At 41.4% G+C, this 12,303-nt stretch overlaps 1 protein-coding gene across 1 annotated transcript in view; it reads right to left on the bottom strand.

The window, feature by feature from the left end:
• Positions 1-12,303, bottom strand: part of NEO1 (neogenin 1) — a gene marked incomplete at its 5' end in the record, with an annotated part of 157,007 nt that overhangs the window by 56,527 nt on the left and 88,177 nt on the right. The window contains one exon of the mRNA XM_019471969.1: positions 2,234-2,453. Within this exon, the coding sequence (XP_019327514.1) occupies positions 2,234-2,453 (220 nt within the window). The remainder of the gene's footprint in view (positions 1-2,233; positions 2,454-12,303) is intronic.

Consider the following 12,303-nt stretch of genomic DNA (forward strand, 5'->3'; position numbering starts at 1 on the left):
GTAAGCGGGGGGTGGGGGGGGCAGCCGATACGATACCTCACGCGCACCTTGTATACTGCAGAGAGATTTAAGCGCTCCTACAATTCACAACATGAAGATGACTCTCTACAGCCCTTTAAAGACGGTTTAGAGATGTCAGAATATCCAGCTAAGCCATTCCATGTTATATACATTTTTTTCATTTTTCACAAGCCCGATTTAAAAGGTAAATAAATCAAATACCTAGTCTGATCACTGCTCAGATACAAGCGAGGAAGAGACAACGCTTAGGTTACTAAAAGGTTCCAGTAATACATGCAATGAAAATGGTACATGTAGGCAAAAATATAATAGCATGAGGAGATGGTACATAAGCACTTAAAACCACAGCAAAGATACATGATCATGTATAATTCAAGACCAACAAGCGACTATTTAAGCAGTGTTTTATAACACTGAGAAAGAAAGGAGGGTTGCACATCCAAGCTTGGCTTCAAAATTTTCTGATTTCTGACTGCTTAGCTGTGCGTGACACGCTCATCTCTTTCTTTATTCAATAGCCAACCAACGTTTCCACGAGGCCCAAGCAACTGGTCAAAAAGTACCACGTAACATCAAAATGGTAAACAGAACTTTTCTCCTTTTTTTTTTTTTAAATTTTATTGTTCTCATGCTCTAAATCCAGGTTCAGTGGCAGGATTTCCCAGTGTTTTCATACCAATCTGTGAAATGTGTGAGACCAACCGTCCTTACGAGGCATAACAAAAAAACTTCAAAAACGCAAAGAAGTGGTGAAGCTGAGAAACTCGTGAATACGTGCTACTAAACGGCTTTCAGAGCCTACTTTGAACCCTGATCCAGAAGGGCACTTAAGCAAACAAAGATCTCATTGAAGTCAATGAAACCACCTGCTTACGTATAAGCACCAGCTTCAGTACTTTGCTGCCTAAACTTTCTGGGGACTACATCAACCCGAGCCTGGAGGGCTGCTCCGCAGGAACCAGAAACAGCAGTTTCTGCTGGAATTTCCTCATCTATTCACCACCAATTACGAGATGCCTCTTTCCCTTTGTTCTGCACATGCTTTTGGCCCAAGAGGAATATTTTCTAGATTTCTGTAGTCTTGTATGTAGTGAAAGGGGATGCATTTTGTTTCCTCAAAAGCAGTACAGGGAGAGGCATGGAGCCATCTCCAGCAAATTACTTTCCAAAAACCCAGCGGGTAGAGCAGTTACAAGCAGAAACGTGAAGGAGGAAAGGCAAGAATGGCTGGCAAGATCCCACCTTTTTTCCTGTCTCGCTTTAAATATCTCCAAGAAGAATGAATATTACCAAAGTAAGGAAGTAGTAGAAAAACAACATTTGTGAGACAAAGAAAATTTTACTAATCGCCTCAATTAAGCGTCATGAGCCTGGACGAGATGTCTATCCACAGAATTAAGAGAGAGTGGCAATTCACCATAAGCACCAGTGCATTTTATATTCGCTTCAAATGACTTTCTGAACTTTGAGTCTCACGCTCTAGTCAGTACGTAGACAGATCATTTTCTCTTGAGTAATAAATCTGATAACCGAGCTAATTTGCAATTAATTAAGCATTGCTCAAAATGATTGTTAGCTCCAACTTCTTCAAACTTATCACAACAAATTGAAACTGTAATTCTGAGCAGTAGATCCCATCAGGAAGAAAAAGGGGTAGACTGAACTAAACCATTGGGATAATAGGTCAAAAACTCACGAATGCTTCGTATTCATTAAATTTCCATTTACAGGGATGACTAGGAGAGAATCAACATTTAACCAACACCTACCACATGTTTCTCTCTAGAATCAGACTACATTTACGGGGTTTAAAAGCCTGAAGTGACTGCTTGCCCTCAATAGCACATGGATTATCTGGAAGATGTTTCTGTGCTTGTGGTGGATGGCGTTTATGGCAGCGTCAGTGTTCCTGAAGAGGTGTTACAGTCTATGCTTGCTCTTAGTTTCTAAGCAGTCTGCTAAAAGCAGGTAGCAACTGTTTGCAGTCAGTCAAAAACATGCACAAGCATTGCCCGTAAGAATACATATATGCAGCAATGAAGCAAATAAATCCTCTCATCAGGGTGCAGGAGGGAAGGGAACGCAACCCCTTGGACTCTGCAGCCTGTAAGACTTTGAGCATTAAAGACTTAAGGTTTATGGCGCTTCTAAGCAAAGCTAGCGTGAAGAGTCATGAAAGAGCACGACCCATTTTACACATTGAGATCTTTACCTGTTTATACCTTCCTTGGTGTAGAAGATTGAATAGGTGAGGTTGTCTCCTTGAGGGTCTGACACAGGCGTCCGCCACGTCAGTCTGATGAAGCGAGTGGAGACGAGGGTGGCCACGACGTCCCGCGGGGCTGAAGGCAATGGTCCTGTTGTAGCTGGTGCTAGATGGTCATTAGTGGCACTGGTCAGTGAAGTGGGAGGTAATGTTGGGATGGCAACATCTTGTCATGTGCAAACATTGGGGAATATGAAGGGCAAACATCACCACGGTTTAAAAAAAGAAAACAGAAAAAAAACACAAAAGAAATAAACAAAACCACGATGGGAAACAAAAGAAAATGAACACACACAAAAAAGGCCATTAAACTGAAGGCTGACATGCAGGCAAAGGTAACTACTGAAAACTAATGGGAAATATTAAAGGACACGTCACTGTCGAGCAAGCAGACCAAATCTCCATTGTAATGGAAGTGGCAAGGGAAAGGGAAGGGTGAAAACTGAGAATAAAATATGACCTCGTAAGAGGACATACCAGCAGCAAGCAATACTTTCATTTCTTTGTAAACCAGATGTAATAGCAAACATTTACCCATTAAAAAACCCAGCTTGTATTCTTTATTAAAAAATACATCCAGACCCAATTTTCTGCTTTATTCCATTAACATGCATTTATACTGTTCTCAATCGTAAAAAAATGACAGACAGAATACACAAGTTCATTTAAGAAGGGCAAACTCATCCAGGCTGCGCAATTAAAGACTGAAGTCAGTTCACATGGTAACCGCTCTCTGAGCTGGTTGGGTTCTACGACTGCCGGTGGTAAGATGTGGTGACAAACTTGGTATGGCAGTGGAAACGGGGACTTTTCCCTAACTTTCACCACGATCATTGTTTTCTTTCCATCAATGCTTTTCCTCCCTCTCATAACATATATCACATCGTTTTACAAAGATACTAACACGCATAAACGACTCTTGCTTCATATTATACGAAGACTTAAACTTTTCGTGGTAAGTCATGTACGCCTTCCTGCATTACTACTTTAAAGCTAGGATAAATCTCCAGGATTATTGCATTAAAAGGTTGGCAAGTTAACAGCACAAGCTGTAATGTACAAATAGCTGTTCTCCAAATCCTATTAAAGCAATCCATCCAGTAAATCTAACAGTAATATTCTGAGCAGCTGGACCCCAATTACCACAGAGTATGACGGGAAGCACAATTAGTAACAAAAACCTAAAGCTCAGGCTACCCTGAATTTTTCTGGATTCGTAACTATTTACCAAGCTTAAGCAACCTGATGACATTTTCCACATGGGAATCTATGCGGCCAAATACCCTTATTCACTTATTAATTATGGAAACTAACTAAAATGGCTCAGATTTTTCCCAGAAAGAGTTCAGGACTGGTACAGCTTTTGTTGAGAGCTGCAGCATCTCCACCTAACGTACCACCAGAACACGTGGACTTGTGTCTCAACAGGCAAGGAGAAAACGGCACACAAAAAACCTGACTAACCCAGAAAACGTTATCTGAACAACCAAACCCAGAGAGTACCTTCAGGCAGACACACGGAGAACGTCTCAGCTGCACTGAGAAGTCTATCATCAGCAACAGCCTGATTTTAAAGTCTAAAAAAACCTCGTCAACCAAAGCATCGTCTTACACGTAGGCCTCGAATCTACAGAACTCTCGTCGTTTCATTTCTATTTCTTAGGCAACTACTGACAATGGTGGAAGAACAAAATAATTGCTTTTATCAGACTTGCACAATGTAATAAAAGTATGTGGGCAGAACTATGGAACACTCCATTGTTTCATAGGAAACACTACCGTCCACAATACCACAAAGACAAGGGTGTATTTCTTGGGACCAACGACCACCACAAATGAGGCCCAACTCCACGGGGACACTGGCAATGTCCTCCCTCCCTTCCCGCGTGCCGGTGCGTCTGCTACCGCTCCATCGCATCTTCTACCCTTCCTGAAGCTCCCATTCATGTTTCATCTCCTCTCTCAGATACTGCCCGTCCTGTCAACTGGGAAAGTTTCACTCCCCCAGCACGTACTGGTGTAAACACAATCACCAACTTGATTACATTTCCATTACGTGTTTCTTCTGGCTTTCATACTGAAATCAAGACTTTTTATTTCCATACCTGTATCTCTACAGGACTCTGCAAGACTCCCAGAGCCAGGAACATACATATCTTGGTATTGAAAATACAGATCACGGAAAGACAAGTAACCAAGAGTATCTTCTTAATTATTCTTTCCACACTGTAATAGCCACAGATCACAATTAAGTATTCTCCAGCACCCCCCTTCCGATCAATAGACTAGACCATTAATTTCACATTCATTGCAAAATCTAAACTATTTTTATGTTCCCATAATTAGGTTTCTTACAGAAACGCACCACGCTTTAGCTCTTCTTCTAGACTCAGACAGGGCCCCTGTGCTCCCAAGGCTAACCTTGTTATTGCAGACTACTCAGTACAGGATATTTCATTACACAGCTTCACCCCTTGTTCGATGGCACAGTACAACATACCAAGGAGCAACAGCAGCCTCTCGGGGCAGAAAAGGTTCTAGCTAAAGTTGTCAGCACTTACAGTTACCGCTAAAACCTTACTCCAACCTACAACGTCACCGTTTCTCAGAGCAGTGAGCACCGAAGTGTGTTGTGAACAACTTTTTGATGCCAGTGCTGGATGACCCGGCAGGAGAGATGCTCTCCTGGATTTGCTCTTTGTAAATAAGGAAAATTTGTTCAGAGATTTGACAGTCAGTGGCAGCCTTAGCTGAAATGACCCTCAGATGGTAGAATTTAAGATCCTGAGGAAACGGAGGATGGCATTTGGTGTAATCAAGACACTGAACTACAGGAGACTTGAGTATGGTCACAGGACATGTGCGATCCCATGGACGGCTGCCCTTATGGGCAATTGAGATCAGGAGAGCCCGCTGGTCTTCAGGGACAAACTGCTTACAACCCCAGAATGATCCATCTTCCTATATGCAGAAAGACAAATGGGCACGGCAAGAAGGCAGCTCGGCTGAACAGGGAGCTCCTGGCCAAGCTTAAGCACACAAAGTGTAAAGGAAGCAAAGATGGAGACCAAAATGGCTAACCAAACAAAATACAGAAACACCACCCAGGCACGCAGAGGTGGAATTAGGAAGGCCAAATCTGGATTGGACGGGTGGATGGTGGGGTGCGTGGAGAGCTGGCTGGCCCAGCAGGCTCCCAGCGTCACGGTGAATGGGATGAAGACCAACCGGCAGCCCAGGTAATGAGTGGTGTTACCCAGGGCTTGATGCTGGGACAAGATAGGGTTTCATATCTCCATCAGACCTGGATGATGGGACAGAGAGCGTCCGTAGCAGGTTTGCAGGTTATACCAGATTGGGAGGAGCAGTAGATATACTGGCAGAGAGGGACCCGCCAGACCGGAGACATGGGCTGGTGGGAACCTGAGAGTTCAACACTGACACAACGTGGAGCCCTGCGTGGGGGCCAGGGGATCTTCCCCACTATCATCTCTCTGCTCCTAAACGACAATCGGAGTGCCAGTTCAGTATCACATTTATGGTTCCGGTTACACCAGCCAGGCTTCTCCCATGTTTAAATTTGAGCCCATGTTAATAGTTGCCTTGGACTGGAGACTTACTCACCGCACCTATCTTTACTCCTTCCACATCACGTTGCCACTGAGGAACAAGGTACGGTACTCTGCAAAAACCCCCTTGGTGCCCGCAGTTTTCAGCATCTTTCCCAGAGTGCCCGCTTGATTGACTTCCATTTCATTTCAAATTTCACTTTACATTTCAATTGAGTATTTTCCCCTTGCAGAGAGCTTTAATTTCCTACCCTTCTATTAACTAATTACATTAATAATATTATTTAAAACCATGAAACAGTTTGAGGAATAATCTGTAGGGAAGCTGTTATAAAAACAAACTTGTGTTTTACAGCTGCATCAGCCAAATGCCTTTTGAAGTAGCATCTTCTGAACCATTCTGCTGAACTCTTTGATTGATTGCTTCACACATTTATTTAAACTACTTAACATGTGAAGCGCCTCCATTTTTTAAAAAGGAAGTTAAGACATTTCATATCCAGCACAACAGGCAGTTGCAACTTCAGTACAGAAATTCCTTGCAACCACCATTTCAGTTGTTCATTTTATCTCTAGGAAGACTGCAGGAGACGAATTTCTACCGTATGAGCTCACAAAGAACAAAACTCCAAAGAACAGTATCAGACTGCCATTCTCCAGTACAGCAGTCGTCTTTTCAGAGCTGGGATACTTATGCACACTTGGAATGCAAACCATGCATCTTCCATCACCTTACATTAATACTTTGGTTACTGTTACGTGTCTTGGTAATATCGTCAGGTGATCTGCTTCAAATTACATGTTATTGGCGCAAAAGCTGCATCTTACCTGTCTTTAAAAATCATTCTATTTAGTTAAAACGTAATACAAATATTTTTAAAATAATTAAATTGAAACAAAATGCTGAAATTTCTCTAAGGAAAAAATATTCCCCTGATAAATTTTTAAAATTCATTTGCTTAACCTAAACCACATCCCACATACTCATGTATTTGTCTTCCTATATAATGAAATAGATCCATCTTTTACTTAAGTGATCTGCATACAGCGCTTGAAGAACCTGCAGGCATCAAGATGAAGAGTCTGGGAGAGCTGCCAAGATTTCCCAGATTAACAGAAACCCAGTTTTATCCTCGTGCAAGACCCAAAACCAGAAGTATTCCTTCTGACAGTATTATAGGTAGATGGGTCAAACACAACAAAAAACTAGTGGCGTCTGAAAAATAAACTGTGAACCAAATAAAAGCACAAAGGACTTGTAAATCGTACAAGTAAGGTAAGCAACGAATAGGCAAGAAAACACCCACTGAAAGCTGCAATTAAATACCAGCTTGGTAGCAATTTGGTACTGTTGATTGCTGTGGAACGTATTTAGAAGACCAGGTTATTTCCTTTCCTTTTTTCCCCATTCTTCCTCAAAATGCCTTGAGTGCCATTACAAACTGATTTGTACACAGCCGTGTGAGCAGAATGCTCAGCAGTGCAGAGCTGTGTTAATGAGTAATTACACTAAAATTAGTTTTAATGCCAATAAGGGAGCAGCTTTATTACTTCAAGCTTTTAAGCATGGTGTAACAAGTAACATGCAAAACAAGTCTCTTCTTTCTAACATACGTCTCATCACTTTTTACAAAGTAACTATACTCTGCAATATTCTTTGCAGGCCTATTCCTATACGTTAACCTCATTTAAAAAACAAATATAAAATATGCATATTCAGCAAGTGACATGCTAAGAACATGGAAAAACAATGACGTTCTTGCATGCCAGACACATATACAAGAGATTTATCTTTTCAACCACTGCTGATATATCAGTTTTTCTGAGCTTGTGTTTTCCTAAGGGATCAAGAAAAAGTCCTTGCTCAATTTGGCATCACACAAAGGCTGTACAGTGGAGATAGAGCACGTTGTCTTGAACAGCATTTGAAAGAAATCATTCAGCAAAACAGCTGAAATAAAATGAATCACTCCTTAACCAGTGGCTCCACTGCAGTCAGGGGCTGAGAGGGGGAGACCAAGGTTAAATAAATGTTGCTAAGAGGATACATTAAAACTGTCGCAATACAATTTCAATTCTGGATCAATAAACAAGGAAAGTCACTTGATTTATCTGTCTGCATCTAACAAAGTTAAAAGCTAATGAAAATCAGTTAAAAACAAAGCAAAATGTTTCAAGCAGTCCTTTTTCTGCTTCACACAATAATTTTTCTAATGCTTATGTAGTAACCTGGGCAACAGAACGATGTCTAAACTACTAAACAAATACAGGTAATGTTCAACTATGGAAACCCAATCGTTGCAGGACATCCAGCTATCCACCAACAGGGTCAGGTAGGCAGAAAAATGAGAAAGTAGGAGTTTCTTAACTTCCCACTAGAAATTATTTTTACCCACGGTACATATACTTTATACGGGATTCCAACACACAGCGTTGTGCATTTGTGTTGCCCAGGTGCAACGCCAAGACTTCCAGCTAAGACGACCCTAGCACGAATCCCACTGATCCAGTGTACGAGAAGACTCCTCCTCTCTCTCTCTCCAGACCTGTGTTTCACAAACCTAAGGTTCCCAGCTCGTTTTGCTGTGCAGAACAAAGACGCGGGGACACACGTCTGGATTGCTAATTTCTCAAGCCCCTTCCGTCAAGCTGCTCTTTCCAAGGGTTTCTTCTGAGCACACATCACCTATTGCAACTATTTTATCAAAATGTTTTGCAGAGTGCACAAATACCCACAAGGAGTTGGACTCAAACGAACGAATAACCATCAATGACTTCTATAACTTGAATCCTTCACCGGCAAAAGCACCATGTTTTAATTTTACAACATTAGGCTGGTAAGGTCTACGAGGCAAAGGCTACGGGTGCCTATCAGTTTGATACACTAATGTCGTACCCAGCTTTTAATTATGTAGGAAAAATGACCCCCACTGCTATTAGCGTAATTCACTGCGGCGAGATAACTAACAATTGGAACATGTGTCTGTGGTGCTATTCCACCATCATCGCTTCAGGATGTTGATGTGATCTTTTAAAAACAACTCTGTCAAACATGCCACACCCGAAAACTAGTAATTGAAATGCTCTACTTGTCAGCTAATTATTAGAAATATTTTCCACGTTGTCCAGCCCCTCCGGTTTAGATTTCCTTTTTCCTCCTGTGGCATATTATTGGCATATTCACAGCTTCCTCCTGCTTTGGGCAATAACATTCCAATTGTACCATCGGATATACTACACAAAGGAAAGGCGGAATAGGAATGTTATCTGCTTCAGCTTCGCCACTGTTATCTGAATGACCTGGGACGAGCCCAATTCCCTTAGCTACCTCATATGTATAACGAGTATGCCACTGCTACAACCCACCTCATGAAGATAGTATTGAAATGTATGAAATTAAGATGCATAAACACTTTAAGAACTATTTAGTGGCCTAAATATTTAGACTATTCTCGGCCACATTTAACTGCTCACCAAGTCAGAGTTACAGTGCCTGTCAAATGAGAGCGTCAGGGATTTCTGAACCGTGGTTGAGGCTACGTCTACATCGGAAGGCAGAAGGAGAGGCACCAGAGGGTGAACCAGCTGCTTCTGAGAGCCCAGCATCCACATCGTATGGACTCTATAGGTTTCACTTTGGACTAGCTCTTACCCTGAACACCTGACAGGGACCGGAGTGCATCTTCCAGTTCAGTTTCATTCCAGAGACATCGAGATCCAAGACTACTCTGAGATGCAATTCAACGGGTGAGGAGCAGGCATGGGTGGGAAATTTCTCGAGTACTCTCCTGATGGAAATGTAAACTTTCATGTAGATGCACCCTCAGAGGACACAGATAATGCACAAGTGGAGAACAAGACGGACCTGGCCAACGGGAATCAGTTATGGGGACAACTGAGGAATCTGGGGCATCAGAGAGTGGTTAATACATACTATTGCAGAAGAAAAGACAGTCCTCTTTATAAGGACTTCAGAGTGGTTTTTATAGCTTTTAAATGTAAACAAATCTTTGATTTCAGCAACAGAGACCTACTACAACTAAAAATAGCAAATTACTATTTTGCCAAAAAACCTGTTGGAAAAAACATGACTTAGGACATCCTGATCTCTAAACACCTTTAATATTTTAACTGTATACCATAAGAAAAACATACCTCAGAGGTACCGATATGTTTAATTTTGACTGGGGGTATTCGGATAAAACTGTTTACTCGATAAATAATGTTTTTCACATAAATCACTATCTAACTGATTCCAGAAAAGTAATCAAGACTTTCAAACATTTTTCTTACTTTTACCTAATGCACTGTTTTCCTAAATTTGAGCTTTAGTATATGATATCATTCCTCCTGCTTCGGAACAGAAGGATTTAACTTTGATCAGGATTCAGAAGCTGTGATACTTCCAAGAGTCATAGTCAAAAAACACCAATTTTCTTTTGTACACTTTCCTCATAGTATTCAAAAAATACAGCAGTAACTGGTTGCAATGTAATAAGTATGAAATAATAAAATGAGTAAGTCCATGCTACACAACTAGCCTTTAAAATTTTGCTTTCTCTCCTATTTTTTTCCCCTGTGTTTTTACTCGCACCAAATTGTCGTCCTTCTTCAAATGCTTAACTCATAAGTTGATGACAGAAGGGACATCATCTTGTTATTCCTAGTAGTTCCCTGTACAATACCATAATCAAAGAAAAACACGTTAACTGGCCCTAATAAGTTCCTACAGGACAAATGGCCACAATGCTGAAGTTGGTACTTCGTCTCAATAGATCAGTTATAGTAACTGAATTACTTCCTTCCCTTGGAAAAACTAATTAGAAGAAATCTATCAGACTCCTATTCTTCTACTACGAGGTGCTTTCATGCAAAACTGAAAGAGGGAATAAACAGACATGGAAAGAAGAGCGTATTAAACTAATTTCTGCTGTAAATAATGAACATACATTTCCTGAATCTCCTGGATTTCATAACGACAACCACCAGCACCTCCATTTACCTGGTGTTAGACAGAGATCTATGTCTGCTTGACGTGACCGTAAAAAGACAACAAAATTTAGTATTTCAGAGAAAATTCAAAATTATATCAATAGTAGTATACAAAATTGTGCTTCATGAGATACTTTAAACTGCAGAGCTTTGTGTGTGATTTTGCTATATAAGGAAAATTGTCAGAAAAAGAAAACACATGAGAACAATCAGACCAACACCTACAAGAAAGCACAACTGTGGCCAGCTGGACATAAAGCCTACTAACCTTGAAATTACTTCTAAAATTAAAATTGCACGAACCATTCAGAAATGCGAAGCACATCTGCTGAGGAACTGACCCCTTAAAGGCTGCCTCGTGCCTGCACGACTGTGTAACAGTGGTGTATTACAGATCAGGGACAACGGGCTCAGAAATTAAAACATACAGAGGTTTTATGGGTTATATTGCAGTGTTTTATACATTACTTGCTGTGATTAACTGAAAATCCATTAGTAATGCTTACCATTGTATATAAAAGACATTTGGTACCAAAACGGACAGAAAAATAGTAGAATCTTTGATAATGGTATTTTTCCAGTGACCTCTTTTTTTTTGTTTTGTTTTACGACATGTTCACATGGCAACAGAATCTTAGTGTCTCTTTGTTTCACCACTCTACCTGGCCAAAGAAGCCTCCAAGTTGTCAGCGATTTTCAACCCTGGACATTTTTTCTATGCACTTATATACGGTCTTATTAAAGCCAATGTTTAATTCTGTAGTATTTTAACTACTTTTGACTAGAATACACAATGACTGATGGAAAACGAGGTGACGTTGTCTGAGAGTTTATGTCTGCCGAATGGGAGAGATTTCCCCCCCACACTTGCCCCTCGCATGTTGTAGAACTGGCTGTACTTACATATATACATACATAAAGCCCTGTATTGGCTTTATGGCCCAGACCCCAAAGCCAATTCGCCTCCTTAGTCCAGAAAAAAGAGCATACAACTTTCCGTGCAGGTATTGAAAGAGTATGACAGACACCAGAACTGGTTCAAAGGAGGTGGCAGATCTACAGACTTTCCCTTTGGGATGTAAAGAGCCATTAGATGGTCTCAGTTCCACACAAAACTGTTGCCTGAAACAAAGAAGGCCAAGAAGGCCAATGGCATCCTGGCCTGTATCAGAAATAGTGTGGCCAGCAGGAGTAGGGAAGTGATCGTGCCCCTGGACTCGGCACTGGTGAGGCCGCACCTCGAATACTGTGTTCAGCTTTGGGCCCCTCACTACAAGAAGGACGTCGAGGTGCTGGAGCGTGTCCAGAGAAGGGCAACGAGGCTGGTGAGGGGTCTGGAGAACAAGTCTGATGAGGAGCGGCTGAGGGAACTGGGGTTGTTTGGCCTGGAGAAAAGGAGGCTGAGGGGAGACCTCATCGCTCTCTACAACTACCTGAAAGGAGGCTGTAGCGAGG

This window comes from Aptenodytes forsteri, unplaced genomic scaffold (genome assembly GCF_000699145.1).
Source record: "Aptenodytes forsteri isolate BGI_AS27 unplaced genomic scaffold, ASM69914v1 Scaffold258, whole genome shotgun sequence".
In the NCBI taxonomy this organism is placed as follows: Eukaryota; Metazoa; Chordata; class Aves; order Sphenisciformes; family Spheniscidae; genus Aptenodytes; species Aptenodytes forsteri.